The sequence below is a fragment of the Synchiropus splendidus genome, chromosome 11 (genome assembly GCF_027744825.2).
Source record: "Synchiropus splendidus isolate RoL2022-P1 chromosome 11, RoL_Sspl_1.0, whole genome shotgun sequence".
NCBI classification, from domain to species: Eukaryota; Metazoa; Chordata; class Actinopteri; order Syngnathiformes; family Callionymidae; genus Synchiropus; species Synchiropus splendidus.
Genome location: NC_071344.1, coordinates 8,118,640 through 8,141,987, shown reverse-complemented (window position 1 = coordinate 8,141,987; position 23,348 = coordinate 8,118,640). Strand labels below are relative to the sequence as shown.

The 23,348-nt window shown below is 44.1% G+C and overlaps 1 protein-coding gene across 1 annotated transcript; it reads right to left on the bottom strand.

Moving 5' to 3' along the window:
• Positions 1 to 3,647: 3,647 nt before the first annotated feature.
• On the bottom strand, positions 3,648 to 23,033 carry apln (apelin). The gene is made up of 3 exons (XM_053879799.1): positions 22,563 to 23,033; positions 10,066 to 10,238; positions 3,648 to 7,632 (listed from the first exon to the last, which is right to left on the bottom strand). The coding sequence occupies exons 1-2, from the start codon at positions 22,627 to 22,629 to the stop codon at positions 10,072 to 10,074; spliced, it is 234 nt and encodes a 77-aa protein (XP_053735774.1). The 5' UTR covers positions 22,630 to 23,033; the 3' UTR covers positions 3,648 to 7,632; positions 10,066 to 10,071.
• Positions 23,034 to 23,348: the final 315 nt, after the last annotated feature.

Sequence of the window (23,348 nt, the reverse complement as noted above, 5' to 3'; positions counted from 1 at the left end):
GTGGTCATGTTAGACAGCCATGTCCTCTCTTCACTCCGCATTTGCCCACCAGCTACACCCCCACCCAGTGTTTGCTGACTTTGTTTTTATGACAGGTCCAGTGATCCGTCACTGCGACAGAGCTGCTGGTGTTAACACAGCTGAGGCGAATTACACATTCTCCTGTTTCTGCTTTCAACCAGCATCCACATCCACAACACTGTTTACCTCGCCGTCACTTGTGCTACCTTAAATGGAGTCTGTCTATGTATTTTGAGAGTCTTTCAATCTTAAAAGGGCCCTCTTCTGCATCGCTGATCCAATCCCACATGCTAGTAGAGGAGCTTGTGTTGTCAAAGTTATATCCAGTATAGGTTTGCAAAACGGCCGCCTCACTTACAGCGCACTGTTTTGTGTTGAAACAGTAGTAAGGACTACAAAAATGGCCAATGTGCTGTGCCCACAACAGGTTCTAACTGATCAAAAATCAAGTACTGGAGCTACTGGATTAGCTTAAGCAAACCTATTTGTTAATAAAAATGTGACTGACTCAAGAAGATTCTCAGTCAGATTGTTGTTGCATTAGAACACGCGAGAGTAACGTGAGACTCATACTCCCAACTGAGACAGAGATTTGAGGAGCGCTCAGTTTATGTCCTCTTCCTCCCTTTGTCATATGTTTGTCCTCATGTTATAGACAACATGCAGTTCACTGTTTTAATTCATTTAAAAGCTGTTTGTTGGTGTTTTAGCATGTGGTGAAAACTTGCTTTCACTTAGGTCGCCAGTTCCAATGAGGATTAAATGGCAAACACAATGCAGAAATCAAGCTCATAATGCATTTATTTTGTCGACATTATAATACGGATTTATCTCGCTTAGAGTATCATTTTCGTAGTAGTAGTTCCTCTGCTTGGATTGTTGGGCAGCCTTCTCGAAGATTGAATCAAAGTTTCAATGCTGTTCTTGTTTTACAAGCCTTTTTGTGAAAAAAAAAAGAATAAAAAGCACCTGGTGTTAAGCGTGTTTAATTTGATTTTCAGTAAGTCTGCACAGGACTCCAGGTGGCTCGGTGGCAGCAGGGCACTGGGTAATATCCTTCACCGCGGCTCTGTCAGTGGTTCTGTGGGCTCTGTTGGTGGTATTTCGGGTAAGCCAACAACATTAAAGGTCTTTATGATGTGGCAGCTGTAAAACCAGGAGGCTGTGCCAAGAACGTTCCAGATGTTCCTGTGGTCTACAATCATGTATACATTGAGGTCTTGAGCACCCCAAAACACAATTAAATAAATCTCTAAATATCTCTCGATGAACTTGTCAGCCATCTCAGCAAGCATCTGTACCATCTCCAGCTCATGCGTCCATGTCCTGAGGAATTTCCTCAAATGAAGAAGTCCAAATTCATTACACTGCCAAGTGAGATATAGCAATACATGGTGATCAACTGTTCCTCAGATAATTTAAACATCTGTAGCTGTGTTATTAGGGCAACCCACTGGTTATCAGTTTATGTGATCCAGTCAGAATTGACTGGGAAATAAGAAACGAATGGAAAATGACTTGGTATATTGACACGAGAACCGTGGAGCAGGGACCTTCAATCCTTTTCTCCAATAGGAACAAATATTTTTCAACGCACACAACTGGAACCTGACATAGATAAATGACACGATTCATGTTTTATTTGGACTGAAGTCATAGTCCTACCTCCACCCCACCTGAACTAGCACTCTCAGATTTCACCACAAGCTTTTCCCATCATGCATCTACAGCTCCGCGGCAGCGACGAGCCTTTTGGCAGTGACAGTGAACAGGGCCGGAGCCGCTCTCACAGATGGACCTTGAACTTTTTGTGACGACGTCTGGCCCCGCTGTAACGCTCCAGCCGCAGTTCCCACTGGCCGGCAACAGACTGTAACTCTAGACGCTCATTGTCACGCTCCATATCCTCCTGGTGACCCCCGGCCCAATTATACAGCTGACCCAGGGTTGATGATATAACCTTGGGCGTATTTTCGGGGCTGCTGGGGCTTGGGGGTGCGCCCCATGTCCATCACGACACGTCAACTTTGAGCGTTAACCAGACACTTCCCTGAGTGGCCCCAGTGGGGGTATTGGAATAAGAGCGACTCCCGAGCCAGGCCAGGGACTTTTGAACTGTCGTGTTTTCTCTGACAGCAAAAATGAAATGGCTTAAAAGATCTTGTCAGTGGACTTGTCAGGCCTTAAATCACATGCTTATATACAGTGTAGGGGATTCCCCTTTTCCCTCTTGTTGTTTAATTAAAACAAAACTGCAACCAGTCACTCAAATGTTTTGGGCGCCGAAAAAGAAAAATTTTAGTGTCATAGTGATGTTTTGACTTTAGAAATGAAGGTAACTGACCTCAAATGTCAGTAGATCCAGTGAAATGGGGTTCAAAATGAGCAACAGAACTCCTGATATGGTATCTAGTAGCACACGCACTGAGGTGGTACCAGCCCCAGACTGTTGGCCAAGACTGTGAGCACTATTAAATACCCACTGCTTCAGTGGATTAAGTCATATCCCGAGTCTGGAGCCATTCTTGGCAGCTCCATGACAGTGCAACATGCTTAGCATGCACTATAGGGATCTGGGAAGCCGCCTGTCTCTGGTGATGTCTGTCTTAATGGCGAGGAATTTGATTTACATTCCCTAAGATAGCTGTGGGAAACCAATGTATGGTGGGAAGCACGGCGCTTGTTGTCGTCTGCTGTCTGTTTTTCATTAGATTCAGGTCAGGTCTAGCTTTGTGTATTTGCATAAATTATTCTTGGAAAGATGTCAAGGAGGAATGGGTTGTCAGATACGTCTATTGCGGAAAGGAGTCCAAGAAAAGATGACTGGCAAAAGGAAGACTCGGGATCTGTTCGAGGCTCCGAACAATGCTGCATTCATGCGGATTTGTTTTTATAACTTCTGGACGCACATTTTCACCAACCAAATTTTGCATGGAAACTGTACAACTGTGAAATTAAAATAAATAAATATATGTCTATGGTTATTCTACTCACAATATGGGGAAGTGCTTTGGAACATATTCTGCTTTCATATGTATGCAAAATAATGCACTTCGAAGTTGTAATAAAACTACAACAATCCAAATTTGCTTGCGCTACTGACTAGTGAAAACATATTACCATGAATAAACAACATATTCATGCATGTATTACCAACATATTAGCTGGTAATAAAACATTAGAAAATATGAATTTGGCTCTTTAACAAATATGGATGACTAAGGAAAGGAATGATGTCGAATTACTACATAACTACCTATTATTATATTCTTTTTTTGTACATGTGACATCACTTTGCGCTCACCACACCACTTAGCGCTAAGTGTGCTAATTGTGGCTAATGGCGAACACAATATAGAAATACAGCTCATAATGCTTTTATTTATGCATTTATCCATAGTTCTATCATAGATCTACCTAGTTCAGACCAGCGTTCACACTTTGTTCACACTAAGTGCTAACTTTTGCAACCCAAAACAAATTATTTTGGACACATCTGTACACTATATGATGACTCAGCAATAATGCAGAATATCATTACAGATTTTTGAATGTAAAAATAAAGGACACAGGACAGTATTTTTCTTAAAATAAGATTTTTAATATTACTTATTATCATAAAGATATATTTACACACTTTACAGAAATAGAAAATAAAAACACAAAGCTACGCATGAAAGGAAAAAATAAAATAAAATAAGTACTCCAAGAGCTAAAGCTTATCTTTTATAAATTAGAAACCAAAAGTTCAGATATGTACACAGTATTTCAACCATTTCTGATACACTTGTTTTATTTATTTATGTCATTTATTTTGCCCAGTTCAACATCGAAAAACAGAGACAGGGACTGTACATTTGGCCTGGTGAGTAATATGAGCACACACCATAAACAGAATATAGGTTTCAGGAGTAATACATCATCTTTCTAATGGATTCTGCTTCAATAACACTGTAGCAGACTGGATCTCTGCCCCGATTGTTCTGAATGAAACAGAGTTTCGGACACAGTGGTTATACAGACGGATTATTTTCAGATCAAGGCAGGAGGGATCCGTGCTTGTCTAAGCGAATCATGACATATCATGCTCTGAGACAATGACCCTTTGCAGAACTCCAATGTTTCTCCTTTGGGTTGTTAAACATCAGCCATTTGATCCAGCAGACACCCACTTTGAAGGCCAACATAAAACAGCTTGATAGGTTTCCAAATTCACAATCTAAAATCATGGAATGTGCTGTGTGCTAACTCTTTCATCGGTCACTACACCAACTGAGTCATTCTACTGAATCCTATCTGGTAGAAAACTGAGAACATAGAATGACAAAAACTGAATGGCTGTTGGAAAAAAGACCAACGGCGAATGTAATATCTCTAAACCTGCTACTTGCTTCGTGTCGCCTGACCTGGCAACAGATACTCCTTTCTCATCTCCTACTCCTAGCAGCTGAACATTAAAAAGAGTGGCAGGTTTTTTTTTGGGGGGGGGGGAGAAAAGAACATTTTTCTACCAGGAGAACATGCTAACAAGTGCATAGGAACATTACTCAGGCCTTGTGATGGTCACAGAGAAGAAGAGCTGGAGAGGAAACATTGAAGGGAGGAATCGTTTCTCTTGTGTAAGTCTTGCTGGAAAAGACCATTAGGGAAAATGGTTTTGCTCCTCGAGCATAATGTATTGGTTTAGCATTTCAGCCTGAGCCTGGACGTGCTTGTCCTTCCACACCACAAGGCCCATTAACCTGATGTGCAGGGGAGGGCTGTGTGCTGGGATCTACAGGGGGAAAAAAAATAGCCTGAAAGCTTTTACATGTCCACGACATATTGTGCTGAAGACTAAATTTCTAGTTTGTTACATCCACAAAAGGACAGCTTCTTCAACTGTACTCAAAAACTAAGCTTTGGACAACCAGCTAGACAAGAATCAGACAAATAATTGTCACAATACATTTGGAAACCATTCCATACCAAAAGATCTTTTTTTGAAGGGGGGGATTTTTTTTTCCAGCAGCATAATGAAGTAGCAAAAGTGCAGCCTTGCAAACCCAAAGAGACTTAGAACAAAGCCAATGTCCGTTTTGTTGGGGCTTACGTTAACAATGGGGGGGCGGGGGGGCTTTGGATCGGTCACATTTTTGGCTTGAAATTTTTGGGTGAGAATTATTAACCAGTCCACGATTCTTGATTTCCTACATAAACATCAGTTTGCTCTGGTCTCTGGAAGGGCAACATGGCTGCTCCCAATGGTGAGGATACATTCATCACAGACGTCTTATGAAATGGGGAACTACTGATTCAAACCCCTTGTCATAACCCAGTCCAGCATCCCAAATCCTGCGGCTTCCATTCACAGCTCATATCTTTCCCAATAACACATGAGACACCCTGAGCTAAGCTGTCTCACACCCGAGAAGCATTAATGAAATCTACATCTCTGTCTGAGAGGATATGAAAAAATCATGGCGTAACTGAAATTATTACTCTTCTCAGTGCCCAGGAATCTGATGTGTTTTAATGGAGACAAGCTTGGCTTGTTATTGTGAGGCTGTTTTTGGAATCCTCCCATACTGAGGAGAGGAGGCTGCGTTTTATGATCATATTTGCATGAGATATGGTGAGAGAGAAAAGTGCATCTAGTCTTACCAGGCAGTGAAACCACTTGGTGACTAGTAGGAGTGAATATTTTCGTTTGACTTGTTTTGAGTGGCATTGACGGGAAGAAGGCAGCTCGACAGGTTGCGGTCCGAGTGAACACTGAATCAGCAGGGGTTTGGAGATATGGGAGTCGGTGGGGGGGTCGGGGGAGGGAGGGGAAGGGTGTGGTTTCAGTCTAAGCCAATTTCACAATGAGCCCAGACTAAGTGGCCCGGGCCAGCCTTGGGGAGATCCATCTGAGAAAGATTAACTTCGGGATTTAATGAGCGCAACCATCAAAGCCGCGACCACCTGTGCTGTGGGAGGGCAGATGAGAAAGGCAACTGTATTGGACCGGACATGGGGAAGGGGAAATCGGGACCTTCTCTGGGTACATGAAGAGACGGGCGTATACAAAGAGAAAGTTAGGATAGAGCTTATGAAAATATTTTTATAACACCTACAAATGTGTGTTTCCATAAAGTAACGCACAAAATAGACTTCTCTTGCCTCTTCCGTTGAACCCTGAGAAAATAAGGAGTAAAACTACGTAAAAACACAAATAAACAGTAATATATTCCAGTATGATGGAAAGGCATTCAGTCAGTAGAAGATGACGGGACCGGCCATTTGGAGGAGTCCAACACAGCCCGAGTTCAAGGTCGTTTTCAAGCCGATTTATTTATTCTAGTCTTATCGCGGGCTGAAGCTACGTTCACATCACCACGGCAACCCAAAATCTGAATGAAGTCAGCCTCACTTCATTTGCTCATGCAGTGGATAAAGGGCCCACGACACATCAAATACTGCCAGCCAGGTGTGAAAGTTAGTTTGCAGTGGTAACTTTGAATCCAAAATATATGAGCGTAATGTGAACGTAGCTGAAGTGTAATCTGCTCGTCTCAGGAGGGATTGTAGCTTCATATGAGCGCGTAATGTCCACGCGTTTTTAGATTCAAACGAGAGGTAATGTGTTTCTTATTTCTCCCTTATGTCTCATTCTTCCTGGCAGCAATGTGGAGAAAGCGGTTATTTGGCACTTCATTAAAAGGCAAAGCGACCTGTCGGGGGCCACTGCCAGTTAACAGTCGTGTAGAGCAGCTGCGGGCGGCAGCGGGGTGGAAAAGGCTGGGGATTGAGGGCAGGACCGGGATTTGAGGTGAAGAGACTCATCCAAGGTGGGACATGTTACAGTAACCTTGAGCCCATCAGTAAACCTGGTAATAGCTGAAGCAAAAATAAGGACTTGTGCCATGTTAGATAGTTTCCACGATATGTGCTTTCTTTTGCTGTGGCTTTGCATGTGGACATGCTGTCATGAGGAAGTCTGAAGCACCGTCAACAGTGATAACAAAGCGATGAGTGTCACATGACGCTTCATGTGTCAGTACTCGACAAGAACTCTTGTTAGCAGCAAACATCTAGTTGTTGAGATGGACGGCGCCCTTCTGCGTGATCCAAGCCAGTGAAGTCATGACGTTGCTACACGACAGTTAGGTTACTGGCTGCTCAGATTCGAGAGTAGGGGAACTGGCACCATAGAGACAGGTGATGCTGCTGTGTTGTGAGTGGGCTTCCTCTCCACCACATGTCATGCAAACTACAGTATGTGAGACACTCGAGGAGGCTGCTCAGATTGGGCTCTATTAGGCAAATGATAAGAAAAGAAACAAAAACACTTGGGAGAAGACAGAGATAGACACGTCTTTAGGGAGAGAGACAAAGAGACAGAGAATTAGAATCGGATAGCTCGGGCTCAATACCTCCCACCCCCCTTCCCTGCCCCCGATTCCTCCTAGAGCTGAGGGTGAGCGGCTTGTCCTGATTTTTATGTGGACATAGTTGCTTGAAGAACCAGCAGGTGCTATGGACATCACTCTTCAGGCTGGGCGAGCTTTGGCCCTTTGTTGCAAGGTCCCCCGAGGCAAAGGAAGAGCATAGAAATCAGAACCCGGGGGAGGGCGCTTCAAGCACTGCCTGCGAGACAAGAAAAACACAACAAAAATGTCGTCAGCGTGTGGTTTTTGTTCTGGGAAAAAAAAAACATTTCGTGAGACACAGACTTCACAATTTCCTCTGCAATCAGGGTGCCTCCTCAGGGCTCGACTGCCAGACCTTTCCAGATATGATCTCGGGCAGGAACAACTGGAAACGGTGAAGACACGGGTAACCTGGGCAGTTTGGAATCTGATTTCACCGTCTTTGATGGGAGGTGCACCGGGGAGAAATGTTTCATGTCTCCCAGCGCAGCACAAGCCCAGCATTATTTCACGCTCGGGGCTCCGAATTGGTTGGAGGAAATCTTTTATCTTTCTTTGCCTTTTATCTTTTGCCGGTCTGTGATAATTTCCTGAGATTTCCTGTGAGTTGGAGCGGGAAGCTTTGTTGCTTGACAACAAAGTTCATTCACTGATAAAGTCCTGCTTTTGTTTCACTGGCATACTTGCCCGCTCATGTAATGCCCAGAATATCTCGGAATACTCGCATCTAATCTGGATTAACGTTGCATTGTTGCTTTGCAACTTTGTTGTCCATGTGGGATGACCTCACTGTCTGCTTGCTTATGTCACAAAGACATGAGTCAAACCATGGAGGCAATTCTTTTCCTTAAATTTGTGGTTTCAGTTCTGCAGTATCCAGCCATGTAATTGATAATATTTATACTCCAAAATTGGGAATTTTCTCATCCAGTATTATCATTATGGTTCTGTTTATACCGACCATATCCATTTTAAGTTGGTTCCTATTGTTTGCAATTTGGGATTCAGATTTTTCTTGTAAGAAACCATTAAAGTAGAGAGTGCTTGGCTGTAATGATGGTAACATATGGCCTAATTCTCACTTGGATCCAGCTAAACCACCGTGTCCAGTGACCCTCAGCACCGGATTCCTCGACTGCTATGAGCCAAAGAAAGAAGTAGACAGAGCAGGAAGTCTTCAACGTGCTGTTCAAGTGTTTTCGGAGACAACAGCGTGACTCACTGAGCCGCTCATTTTTACGGAGCTTCACAGCTTCCTGAAGCTTATTGTGTCGCCAGCACTTTGGCACAGTGCAAAGCACTGACCACTCGACTTGCTGAGCGGATTCTCACATTTTATTGGCTGGCCGGAGGAAGTTGGAGTACCCATATTGTCTTTCAAGAGCGCACTGTCCTTCACCTCACTCCTGGTCTCCATCTCTGAGGTCATGATTTGGCATGAAGATCAACAGCGAGTCAAGTCAAACCCGAGTGTTCAAAACATGTAACTGATATATAATTAGTTTCTGGGAAATGCTTTTGGCTTTTTCTCCTTTTTGCTTCGAAGTTGAATGATTTTTTTCTCTCCATGGCTTTAGTTTATTGTGACCCTCAGCAGGTCATGTCGTCTGGCGAATCCCCCCTGCTGTGATATTGTGTCTTGGGGCGTTCTCGCTTGGCAAAGACGAGTGACTAGTATTTCATCATTGTGCAGCTTAAACTTTACTGATGTTTCTCTCTATAAATCTTGTATACATTCTTTCGATATGCAAATATTTGTATAGGGTCTGGCTGAAGAACCCAACACTGAACTCGAGTGAGGTTTACATTCTCTTAAGGCAAAATAAAAGTTGTAATGTGGTAATTTACTTCGATGTGAGGGCGGAAAACCTTTTCCATTGACTCTTGAAGTGGCCAACAACATCCCATTTTGGGATCATAGCTGACACCAGTATCACCCATAACAAGTTGATCTTTGAAGCTTATTGATTCAAAAAGTGATGGTTCCACATTTCAGTTCAGCTCTCATTTTGGAGACTTTGCTAAGTCTATTTTGTTTCAGTAAGAAGTTAGGGGGTTGACTTTCGATGTGAATGTCTGCTTTTGTGTTTAGAGAGGATCCAAGTGTCACATTTGTGGATGTTCTAGTGACTCCTCTTTGTCTCCACAACCAAGTCAAGGTGCCATTTCGCAGATGACCTACCGAGCCACCTCGACATGAAGCGGACGATCTTTCAAATCTGCTTGAGAATACAAATATCAGCCGCTTGTGTGATCAAAATGTTTATCAGTATTTTAGGGTTGGAATTAAATCCTAGTTAGAGTGTTGACCACGCTCTGATTTGGTCTCTCAGTAGCATCCACAGAGATCCACTCAACTCTCAGTTGCGCTAATTCTTTAAGATTTTATCTCTTAATTTGCTTTCCAGCAAACAATTTTGCAGAGTAAGGAAACTAGACTTCATACTGTAACTCACAGTTTTGCCGATGAAGCTGTATTATATTGTTGTTTCACACTGACAGTCAAAGGGTCATCATTGGTTGTATGAGCTAAAGCATTAGTTACTGAACTGATGCGAGAGCTTCACACTGCCGACAAAAACATCACAGCAGCAAGAGTCCAAGTGTGTTTGTTGTGTGGCACCGACTGCTTTATTACAGTGTCACTCACCTTGCTCTAGAATGGCATTGGCCCCTTATGGGAGAGACGGGGCCGAGGGCGTCTCCTCTTCCAGCCGGCTGGTCTGTGGGTCTGACCGCCCCTCACCGGGTTCTGCTGCACCACTTTTCTCGCCGTAGCCGCCTCTTCCAGCTCTCTGCCATGCTCCGTGGAGGCCATGGGACCTGCGAGAAGCATCCATGGGACTTCAGTGATATCACACTCTTGTAAGGAGCAGTGCGTAACATTCAGATCATGAGCCAAGTACATCAAGGCTGAAGGTGAGCTCAGAGATCCAGAGCGTGATAATAGATGAGGAAACAAGAGACATGTATAGATAAGTCTGTCGGGGCGCGTGTGTGGGCTGCTTGAAGCCCACCCACCCTCTCAGTTAATCAAGCTGGTGCGCTGAAACCAAAGCACCTCTGATAGACGTGGAGCTATCTGAAGCAAGAAATGAAAAACCCTCATGTCTCGTGTCTCTATCACCCCTGCAGATTATAAACACCGCGCTGGCGCGGACTGTGTGTAGGTAACAAGATTAGCCACCAGCTTAATAGCAGAGACGCGGCGTGAACGTCTTAGGTGTTCGCTTATGTGTGCTGGAGTGATCCCAGATGTTCTTAGTCATCTTTTAGTTAAGTGTCACCTGATCCCTGTTAAGCTCCTATTTTCCAAAAGGTTAGGTCAACGCTGGTGTCTCCTCAACCTCTTGACCTGTTGCAAACCGGCAGGGCTTGTGAGGAACATAGTGTTTTAATGGGATATTTAACATGATGGACCGTCCACACAGATGAGTCTCCACAGTCAACAGTTTGCACCTTTGAACATTTTCAGTTTGCTTTTGCTGTTACATACAATCTGAATTGTCTTTCTAGACCTTTATTACAGGCTGAAGAAGAGCCCTCTACTTTCTCTGTACTTGATCTTGTTGTGGAAAACGTTGATCCCTGAGTGATACTCATCATGTTTACTGGATATTCCATGATCAAAATGAAGTGTCTTTATCAGGCTTAAGAGTTTATACAGCACTACTTTAGTACTGCACATGACAAATAAATAAAACTGCAATCGTGAAGTTTTTACAGCCATGAGCATTGTCATTGTACCCTCAAAACAATCCTCTCTTCTTCACTCTTCACTGACTTGAAAGGGAGTTTGAAACCACTCATGGGCACGTTCTGTCAAAAAGCTGATTGACATCATTCACATGGGGTCATGACATTCCAGCTTCCTGCCTGAAGAGACACTGGCACCATTTTTAGACTTCTTTAAAGGATGACCTTTCTTTATTTATGGGGTGACGGCGCTGATAAGTCCTGCTCCGACTTCAGAAGAAGGAGGATGATCAGTTATGCTGCTCATTTTTAACATCTATCTATTAATAATGTTTCTCTTCCTGCCTGCAATGATGCTGTTTCACTGCGTGGCAGGCAGCAGGCCGACCAGAATAATGGCCACTCGCATGACTGAGCAAGAAAGCGTCTTTTGCTTCTATATCCCTGAAACGCCAGACATCTCATGTTCCACTTCCACACTAATCTTCCAGGAGAACATTACACGCCATATTTGCGCTCCAACAGTGGGCTAATTCATAGGCACGGCAAGGTCTGTTGCATATTTCCGCATCTAAAGCCCATCTTTGCCCAGAGTGCTAATCTACGCGTTAGCCCTTTGTTATTGCTCCGCAGACAGAATGAATGAGCGACGTTCACAGATTCTGAATGGCATTCAGCTCATTTCTTTATAATCCTGGGGGTTGAATGTTAATACACTCGATGTTTGAGTAGATTTGGGGGCTAACTGAAGAATTACACCGCCACCATGCTTCACTTCCACTTTAAACAGCATCATCATTCACTACAGAGGAAGAGAAATCACCCTGCAGTTCAGGGCAGCAAATGTCAATATTGTTCATGTAAAGGGTGAGACAGTATTGGGGGACATTCCAGAGAGTCTGGGATCATAATCTATATCACTGCCATGGAAACATTTAAGGAGCTGAAAGAGGGAATTCAGAGTAATGCCTTGGTAGAGGGAGACAGAGCGACCTACAGGTCCACAGTTCACATTTGCTCACAGACTAGGTTCCTTTTAGGCATTTCCAGTTGAAAAGGAACACAGGAGTGACAGATGTATCACGTGAGTAACAAACTTGTCGGAGGCTCAATAGCTTTCAAATAGCTTTGGGTTCAGAAGGCAAGTGACAATAAATGGTGACAGAAACTGCACCACCATTATTAAAATAAAAACAACATGCTTTTCATTTTGCTTCTGGGACTGTTGAATGTTTGTATTTGTATATCCCAGGTAAAAATGACAAATATATTGACTGATGATGGTGATGTACCAAATGTTTTACTTCTTAGCTGTAGTTATCTATGATAAAATGAAACATTAAACATGTAATTGACAGTTCAACAACAAGCACTTGGTATGAATTTCCTCAAGCTACTTGCTCTTGAATTACGGTACGATTGCACACTACAATACATTCTGCCAGAACGTAGAATAAATAATAGAGCTGTCAATAGATTCACAATTGTAATCCAGTTTAATCGCACTAACTCACGATTAATCGCAGATGAAAGCCAACTCTACTGCATGATTAAACAAGAATAAAAATGTGAATATTCTGACAGCCCAAAAGAACAATAATAGAAAATAGAGGGAACGTGAAACGTTTTCAAGTAATGCGTTATCAATTTCCATGTTGCAATCACTAAGTCAGGAGACACTGATAGTGAAATTGTCGGTCAATATTTGTAGAATGTGTTATGGATATTTGGAAACAAACAATAATATAATGGATTTCTCATTTTTGAATACAAGGCAGACAAGTCTTATATCCACAGGGTGTAACCGACATTCAACATGTCTCTTGAGCCAGTGAATAAAACTATAGTCTTCAATGTAACGGCAAAAGCAAAATGTCATGGCTGCAAATGCTGAGACCAAGGCGCACATAAACTCTCCGGGAGGTAAAGAGCGTCATAACCTGCACCAATAATGAGACAATTTAGCCATGACAAGCTGTCTGCCACTGTGCTACACGGGGGGTTGAAGGGAGAACATCTTGTAATTCTCCTGACAAATCTCAGCCTGTCCAATCTGGTGACAGGATAGAAAAGTGTAATGAAAGCTGCTAAAAATAAGCCTAGCCTGGGTGATAACACTGGCAATATAGATTAACTCCTGCTGCCTGTAGGGAAGGCATTGCAATGTGACAGATTTGACGTACAGCAACAGCAAGCTGCGGAGCTCCCTCCAACTGCAGAAGAATACCGAATGGAGCAGCATCTGTTGCGTCGGGATAAGACCTTGGGATTTTGACCACGGCAGGACGATCATTGAATAATGCATGTTTCATCTCCATAAGCAGACATCTTCACTATCTTGTGTCTATGAAATCGTATCCAGTCGCTCCTATTTGATCTTTTCCCATGAGGTATTCACGTGTTGACGTTCAGCTAGTTAAACAGCAGTAGAGCAGATGTTTCACAACAACGACGGTCTTATCTCGACTCCTGATCGACTTTAACACGAGGTTTAACTCTGTTTCCCAGCCAATCTGAACTCTTCCTACCCCCCGTCCCATTAAATTTTAATAAAGTGGGAATTCAAAGAATGTTTGGTGCTCCGTTCAAGACCCATGTTTTAGCTGCTATAGCTAGATCATTAGCAGAAAAAAAATAGCTGCTTCAATGGAGCTACTGTCGATAAGCCATTTTTCGCAAAAAGTATATTACGATTTAACTCTGCCTTTGTATGCTGCTAGTGCTAAATGCTAGCAGTACAATATTAGTATGATATTTTGACCAAATCATGATCAAATCCTGCAGTGTAAATGTATCAGGCTCAAAGTGAAGTTGGAACGACAAAAAAAAAGAATAACAAACAGCAACTCATATTCAATACTATTTGTACTACAACTTAAAGCTAGAAAAAAAGCTTGAATTCTAATGCTGACGGCTTGAAGCTAATTTACTTTGCAGTAGCATCAAGTAGTTAGTGTATTTTTTGCAGTCCTTTATGTATATCGCTGTTCATTATGGTGAAACATTTTCCACTCTGTGTATTCAAACTGAATGGCTGAGGACCAGGAAGACCTAGATGCCTTCAATTCCTGAAAACCTTTATTGTCAAGTTTGAGTTTCTGAATGTCTAGTGTTCTGTTTATACATGGACAGGTCGGCGCATGCAAGCTTGTTAGAACTGAGGAAGCGGGGCTTTGGTTGCGAGTGATTTTAACTTCCAAGTGAGCCGTTCCATGGAGCTTAATGGAGGCGTTCCTGACGGTAGCAGTCGGCAGTGGCGGGCTGAAGGTTTCCTCCTGACACAGCAGAGTGGGCGTGGTTTTGATGGGCAGCACTTTTTCAGATCTAAATCATTGAACGCTTTGTGTAAACCGACAGTCAGATCAGTAGTTAGTTGGTCATAAAGGTGTATAATCTCAATAGCAAGCAGCTGAAATGGATCTTTTCTACAAGTCCTATTGAAAGTGAAAGGGATTGGCTCTGGTTAGCCAAGTGACTCACCAGCAGATGATTGGTTTAAGACAAATGAACGGATAGTTTTGCGATGACTCAGGATGTTTATCACCAATACACTGAAATGGATGTGAGGAAGGCTTATCGTCGAGCTTTAATAACACAATCCAGGTAGAAAAACACAGTCAGATTTATGAGTGATAGCTTCTCCATATAAATGTCTTCTGCACAGTTGTTCATCCTAGTTGCACTAAAACCACCAGCTGTGGTATTTGTTATGCTGTCTGAGTCCAAAAGGCTGGCGATCCATCTTATGTTGATCCAGCAGAGAGTGGAAGGCCGATACTGGACCCCTATTGACTCCACAACACTCCATCAGCGGAGTCCAGAGAGACATACATCTCCCGGCCCTCGTCCATGCTGTCATGAGAGAATGATGGCTGTCCTCTGCTTTAATGCCAAGTTCATCAACATGTACTAATAGCTGGCAAGAACTAACTGCATATCAGAGTCTTCTGTGTCAATAAATGGGCCCAGGCGGCTGCGAAAAATGGGCCAGAGCCGCGTATTCGTCGCTGTAAAGCTGATTCATGTGTGTCGACTGCCAAAAGCAGCCACGTAACAAATGTCTGTACCACAGCTACACCACAGTGGTTTTGACACCGTGTGTACAAAGAAGCTCGGTCGAGCCTTCGATAAATGCCTCAAACGTAGACGGTCATTACCGTCAGAATTGAATCTGCCCTCGCTGCTTCATTTCCTCAGCGATCATGAATTGGATTGCTGTCATCACAAATCCCATCTGGTTGTTTACTTGCTGTTCTCATCATTAACAGTCGCGCTGATTAAAGAGCGCCTCGCAAACCTCGTCGAACCGAAGGAACGCTCCAGCAAAACGTCCAGTGATTCCACTCTCCCTACATGACAGTAAAGCACGGAACGCAGGCACATCTAAAGCAGCAGGAATTAATTGGTGGTAGATTTACAGCAGATGAGTGGTTTAAGCTTTCCGTAATAGCTTATTCATCATTCATGATTAACAGTCAACCTCTTTGTATTGATTTTAAATACAGTTCCTGTCTCCTGCTGACATTAGTCCCAGGTTTTATGTGTCCTAGAGCAGTGGGTAAACTGGATGGTTGACCAGTCCAACACCTGGGACTTGCTCTGTAGTGATGGGGGATGTAAACCCCAATACAGTCTGGAAGTATTTGTTCGCAGGACTGCATTCACACATGAAGTACAAATGCCTTTTGAATAGTTTGATATAAACAGATAATGACAGTGAGTAACAATACACCATTAATGAAACTGTAGTTTCAAAGTTCATATTCCCCAAGTTTCAACGTAATTGGTTTTGATTTTTAATTTTTAATCCAAGGCAAAGAGTTGATGGTCCATTGATATTTCATTATTGCTCTATTTCTATTTGTCTTTCATTGGTATGATCTATTACAATAACCTTCCTTGTCTAAACATGTGTCTAACTATTGATACATCTTTTCATCATGTACCTCGGGGGGGGGTGTGTGTGTGTGTGTCGGGGGTGAGTTGTTTTTTCCACCTTAAAAATAGGGATCCAACATAGTTCCAGTGCCAGAGTTCAGATCTATTCACCTGGTCCCTCTTGGAAGGCCTTTAAAGGCCGGGGACTCTTTGGCACCCTAACTGGTGCCTGAAGCACATCAATTAGCTCCTCTCTATTCAGAAATGGTGATCTGTTATTGGTTACAGATCCCCTCCGCTTCTCTCCGAGGAAAATCCCACCCTCTCTCCTGGGGTGTCATTTTTTGCTGCTCTGAATTTGCCCCTGAAATCACTGCCAGAGTTAAAGACAAAACTGTAGTATCAGTATTGTAGAGGATTTCGGGAAGTTGGGTTGCTCCCCCCCCCAAAAAAAGCAAAAAAAAAAACAAACAACACAATTCAACTTTTGGTGATGTTCGAATTTCCATCTGCACACAGAAACTGTGTTGCGCTAGTAAGTAGCCACCTGCTGTCCCATTAAGCCAATTGCAAGCAACAACATTTCAACTACTAAAACAGAGATTGGTGGAATAAAAGAAATATATATAGGGCAATAATGTTGGGATAAAAACAAAGTTTAAATCTGCAACTTCTATCCAGCTCCATCATGTAGCACAGCACATTGCATTGTGTTGAATGGAGTTGTTTCTTAAAATGTGTGTCGGCCCGTGGGTTAGACGGCAATATTTGTTTTTAGCGCTAGTGAGGAAGAATAGATACCCTGGTGTGTGTGTGTAGCCATGGTTATTACCATGGTGCTGCAGGAGCAGGCACACTCTTCATCATGTGCTCCGAGGTTCATTCACCAAAAGCAGAATTTTACCATAGAGTCCAACTCACCAGAGTCACCATGTTGATCAACTGAATTGTGCAACTGTGCAGCGATGGGCCAAAAGAACATTAGTGGATGAGGGCTATTCATCAAATACGTGTTAATGGTGCCAAAACAGTCATTAACTCAGCAACCAAAAATTGGCCAGGGTTAGTAGAAACATCAGTCGGGGGATTGATGAAATAGTTCCCACCTGCACACGTCGAACTGTGCCCGGCTCGTCTCTCACAGCTTTGTGCTTCTGCTTATCACATGCCTACCAGTGATTGTGGGCCTTGGCAGAAAGTGGTACCAATTGCTTGCCTGACTTTCAGACCACGTTACCATGGCAGCCACCATGAAAAGCACTCCGTTTGGAGCAAAAAGAATGACATTGTCAGCTGAAATCGATCTAATTTTACAGATTTCATCAAGCGCAGTCTGAGTCAGCCTCCTGGCTTCTGACTGTTCTTTTCTCAGGAGGGATTTGTTTTGGTCGTACGCGCTCTCTTTTATTTGTGTAGTGGGACTGTTTGATATGCAGCATTGTTAAACTGTGATAAAGCCACGCTTGTGGCGGCGCTGAGCGCCGGCTTTGTCTCTACAAATTCCACCGTTTCCTTCTCTCCCCCAGCTTTTAATGGAAATGGTCAACCTACACAGAGCGCTGACCCAAACGTGCTAAAGGTTCAGAGCAAATTAAAAACAAGCAGCCCACTAGTTTCTGGCCTTCAGCAGCCGTCCCTTTGAGCCTCCTGTGAAGTGTGCAGCTATATATCTCCAGAGTGTATGAAATGATGAGGTGTTAGACTACATACTCTGCTATGATCAGAGCGCTGCCAGTTCAAAGGGCCGGCAGCAGCGTTGAGCCAACTAATGAAGCCACTGACTCCCCGCACCACTTGACTGCCTGTTGGTTTATTCAGTCCCACTCTAGTTAGAGGGGTGAAACTGTGGCTACAAGGTTACTGCAGGTTGAAAAAGAACAGCGATTCAAAGAGCAACCCAGTGCTTCCTTTCTCAACTTTCTCTTGTTCAATAATGCTGCAGAGATGCCGGTGCATCTGTTTTCATGCGCGCATGGAAAATGCAAGAGGACCAACCACTGCCCAAATCTCTTGAGATCGCCTGTCAAGGGCAAAGAGATTCTCCGACCATTGGTTTCCATGGGCACAATCATCAGACGTGCCATGAAGCCCCTCCCTCTTGACGCCATCACTTCCACCCCTCATGCTGTGAACCTGTGTGTCTTCTCTCCTTGGAGATGGAGGAGAGAAACAGAAATAGGACGGTAAACGCTTCAGAGCTGGGTTCACCAATGCTTCAGGGGATGGTTGACTCTCCCAACAGCATCACAGAACTATAAACAGGAAGCAGCAGAATGCTTGCATCATTCACCTCAACCATGCAACGGAGTAGAAATAACCATTGTCAAGGCTTCGCTCTGTTAAAACTGAAACTTCATTCCATTAAATTCATGTTTTGTATTAACAATAAACCAGTATTAGCACATGTTTTTGTACAGGAAGTGGTGACTTTTCTCCAAAGACAGTTTGTCTTGAGCATTGAGAGAGAGACAGCTGTGATATTAATGCCAGTTGGCGTTGTTTCAGCCCCCCTCACCCTTCTTCTGGAACGCTGTGTGTTAGGGGCATGCATGGCAGGGAAAGGGCAGTAGAACGACCTTGTACAACATGGTCATTGCAGCTCTGAGGGAAACTGACACTGCTCAGACACCTCTAGGGCACAAGATCCCATTGCTGACCTTATCACAGGTTCACTTACTTTTATCGCATGGTCAATATAGTCGACTATTGAAAGAAGGGTGCTCGACATAGACGGCAACCAAATAGGCCAGAATGAACTTATCGACAGTGTTTAAATGAACGGTGAAATTTAAAAAAACAGTGCCACAAAATCATAAGGAGGTTTATACACCCTAAAGGAGTAAAACTGCTAAAACGCTTTCGCTGCTGTTTTGGCCACAAACCAACCAATAACTTGAAGCTTATTTTTGCACATGATAGCAAATAATTGACTGGAATCAAAAGATGCATTTGTAATATTTACTGCATTCGTTCCCTGAATGACATGGCTCAACAATGCTCAGTAACTATTGTCTTCATCTGATGATCTAAAGGTGCATTTTTGAGGACTCACCATGTAGCAGAGTGAAGTCCAGGTCAAGGAGGGTTTGCTGATCCTGCAAATACCCTCTAGTATCCTATTAGTCGGCGACCAACATTCAAGTAACCAGCAGTACGTGTCGCGTATCCTCCCAGTGAAACGCCGCCACTGATCAAAGACAGAGCCACGGTCTGCTGAATAATGCAGTTTGATGAATGAATGACTTCGAGAGAAATGGAATCTTGCGATTTTCATAGTAATACATGGCAGTCTGAAGCCACAAAAGACTGCTATTCTCTAACAACAAGGAAACTTTGCCCTGAGGCTCAGAATTCAGGCGCATCCCAGTGGAGGCATCGATAACTGAAGCCCACTCCCTCTGCTGCATTCATGGGTCTGTTTCCTGTTAATGCCTTTGTTGCTTTGAAACCCCGAGTGTGACGGTAAATTGTGTCATACAGAAAGCTGCGTGACTCTAATGCGCAATAAATAAAAGTCAATGGTGACATTAACTATGATTATGTTTTAAAGCATTCCCAGCCATTTTAAACTTTGCTAACTTGAGTTTGAGTGTAATTTAAGTCTTAATTTTGACTCCAATGGTCCAGCAGCGGCTTAATAAAAACGTCCACTCAGATATCCATCAGGCTTGCAACCTGCAGCGACTTCCGCTCTGAATCTAACACTTAAGAGTGTCGTAAATCACTTTAATATTAAACACTTGTGAAAAATAGCTGAGATTCGAAAAATGCCTGGCTCTGATTAAGTTATAAGCAGCAGCCGGTGCTTGAGGAGAGGGACTGTCAATCGTGCGTGGTCTGGTTTTCACAGGAGCCTGCTCCCCTCGTACAACAGCCTTCATCCAGGTTATGCCCTTACGACTCTCTGGGTGACAACACTCATGCGCACGGAGCTAGTGCGGAGTAACTGACAACTGGAGCTGCTGCTATTGTGTGCGACACATGACACCACCTGGACCTCGACCGTGCCTAAAAAACTGCCTCTGTGATTCTGCGTAATCCCATAATAACCTCGGCTCGGCTCCCCTTCAGTCGGCCCTCTCTGCCCAACATTATGAAGTTATTTCTGGACATCTGGAAAAGTTTATTTGCCTTTACTCTCGCTGCGCCTATAATCACTGGCACCGACACCTTCATTGCATTAGAAAAGGTGGGATGATGATGTAAAGCTTCCTGGTTAAGGATGTTGAAGAGAATGATGGTCGCTGGTTTGTTTTGACCCTCAGGTGACTTAATCAGTGGAGGCATTTGTGGTTTTCCTATTTTGCCTGTACTTTGACCTGCAGCAGTTGAGTAAGCATCAGGTTTGCTGCCAGCTTGGATGCAGGTGTGACGGACAAGCCAGTCTCAACAGTGCGTCAAAGTCTGATGCAGTCGAATGGCAACGGTGAAAAGTCCTGTAAACAATGCAGCTGGGATGTGAGCGGGGCAGTTTATGTTGCTGTATGCGAACGGATTGTTTGGCTCCGGAGAGTTGACAGATACGATTGGCAGCATGCACACAAAATAGTATTTTGGAAATAGTATTTTCGCTAACTTGGCTTGAACAGACACGTCCTTTCAGTCTCCAAACTGTTTATATCAACGTCTCAATAGCTCGACAGCGAAAGAGTGATCGGCCTCAGGATGAATTATGGATACTACATGTCTAAAGCTGGATCCCACTCTTGAGTCAGAGTGCTTTTCAAGGATGCGTAATTGAAGTGCCCAGCTAAAGCGCCCGAATATTACCAAGAGAAGGCCACCAATCTTTTAGTGCTCAGAATGAAGTAGCATTCGATTTTAGTGAGGAAAATTGCCTGTTGCACGAGCGGTCTAACGCCAATGTACGGCCCTGGATGCCATGCTTCCAGGACTTCTTTCTATTTCATACGTGACTCAACCCTATGTTTCCCATCTTGCACAGATTGCCTGTTCTCCAGTATCTCGTCTCTATTTCTCAGACATGTACACACACACATGCACTCACAGATGCCTGAGACAGAGAAATAGCCCACTGAACTGGAAAAGCATTTGTCTCAAGATGAAAGGCTTCACACCCACTGCCTACATGCGGAGCCTTTTCCGACACCTTCCCGCGACAGCACATACTGTAGCGAAGGCTTTTGCTTAGCAGACACTCTACAGCTAGCATCCTTCCCCACACCCATCATCGCTGCGATACACTTGAATCCCTTCCCTCTTCCAGTCTCCTCCTCGCTTCCGTCAATGGAGCTACTCCAGCAGCAGCCGGGGAAAAGAAAAGCACATAAGCGGCATGACTTGAACAACGCTGAGAAGGATAAGCTCTGATGAATCCCTGAGGCACAGCTGCCTTGTTTTCCCCATCGCTGGTGTAGCACGGTGGGCTCTCAGGCGTGGAACATGCTTAGCCACAGGCAGGGCGTGAAAAACGACACTGACCATGATGCTAGATAATTGCTTCCCATTTACTCCTGTGCTGTGCTGAGACCAGACAAAAATAGCATGTCGCTACAACGAATGTGCTGGGAAGCATGGCAAGCATGAGTGCTGTGGATGTGGATCGATAGACTGAAGTGGACAGCATCTTGGCAGCATAAAGTCTTCACAGCACCTAGCAACATATCCAGTGTAGCAGCCACGGAAGCTATTATTTCAGGCCCGTGTCTTTAAAAAAGTGTCTGCAGATGGACTTCAAGACAGACTTCTCTGCGTGTGTTCAAGCAACAGTAGCTGGTAAGCAGATGATAAAGCCAGGAATGAGCCAGACATTGACACAGGCCCAAGTGTTGTTTTTTCACACCTCAACGTTACCTGCATCACATCTGCAGACTGACCATCAGCTAAACCTCCACCCACATTTCCGAGGGTTCGTACCCTGCCCTTGTGTAATTGCCCTAGATCAATGATGTTCATCAACATTCTAATCCCAAATCTGGTCCAACAACGACTCCAGAAAGCAGCACTTTTACGGAAATTTACCGTGACAAGGCATCACCCCTCAGAGACAATTCATGCATCTGTGTTACCCCACATCAATGTGTAACAATCACAGCCCTCATTCTGGACCCCACAGGAGGCTCGCAGACATACATACTCCATAGGTACTTTGTAAAACTGCAGTATAATCAAAGAACTGATCAGCATAGGTCAGAGGGAAGACATCAAATCTTAAAATAATCTGATTCCATTTACTACTTCACCCAACATGTGCCATGCATATCATTCATTTCATAACAGTCAGCCATACATCCTGGGCATCTCTTCCAGGAATAATGTCTCTTACATCCTCAAATCCCTAAACATCAAGGTGAGACAGCAGAAAGAAAAGGCTAGAAATCCCATCCAAGCAAAGGATAAAAGCAAGGTGCTACAATAGCAGACAGTATAACCACTGCAGTGCAGTACTGTACATAGCCAGGTGCTGATATTCCTTGTTTTTGGAACCCACACAAGGCTCACCACACTGGTAACTGATCAACTACAGCTGACTGCCGAGTCCAATGCAAACAGGAGAGAAAGAGAGAGAAAAGAGAGACAAGCGGCGACAAGGCTGGCCGCTCCTGTACTCACCAGCACTGGCAGAACACAGCAGAGACACCAAGAGCACAATCACCAGCGTCAGGATCTTCACATTCATTTCTGCACTCCCCTCTGGCTCTCTGCTAGTCACTCGCTGATATACTGTAGTGCTGTGTGTGTGTGTGGATGAGAGGGAGAGAGAGAAGGCGAGAGAGAGAGAGCAGCTGAGCAAGGAAGAGGGAGAGAGAGTGTGTTTGCTCTCCTGTGTATGTAAGAAGTGAGTGTGTCAATTTGTGCGGTGACCGTGCCTGTGTGTTTGTCTAAATGCGTATTTGTATATCAGTGTGTGACAGCGCCACTCCAAGACTGAAGGCACGTCTTTATCTCAGCTCTCCCACGAAGGTGTGTGTCTATATGTGTGTGTGTGTGTGTGTGCTCCTGTCAAAGAATCAGCTGCAAGTTGAGAGAAGCTGTGACGGTGCTAGAAGTCAGCTTTAGGTCTGGCTGCGTGTCTGTGGGAGAGTCCTCTTTGCCTGGGATAAAGAGACTGGACGGTCATGTGGTTTATGTATCACTCGCTCCCCGGGTCACGGAAAAGCTCCCCAACCCCACCGTCACCCACCATCTCCACCCCTTTTCCGACATGCACACATGCAAGTGCACAGCCTTGAGGAAGGAGGCTGGATGGTGGGCGAAGGAGGGGGGGAAGGGAGGAGTAAGAAGGTTAAGGGTGGGGGGTGCATGCAGGTTTATGATAATACCCAAACAGATGCCCTTGTTGAGAACTCTTTGAATCGCAAGCGGAGCTGCTTGTCAGGAATCCGGGAATCAAAATAC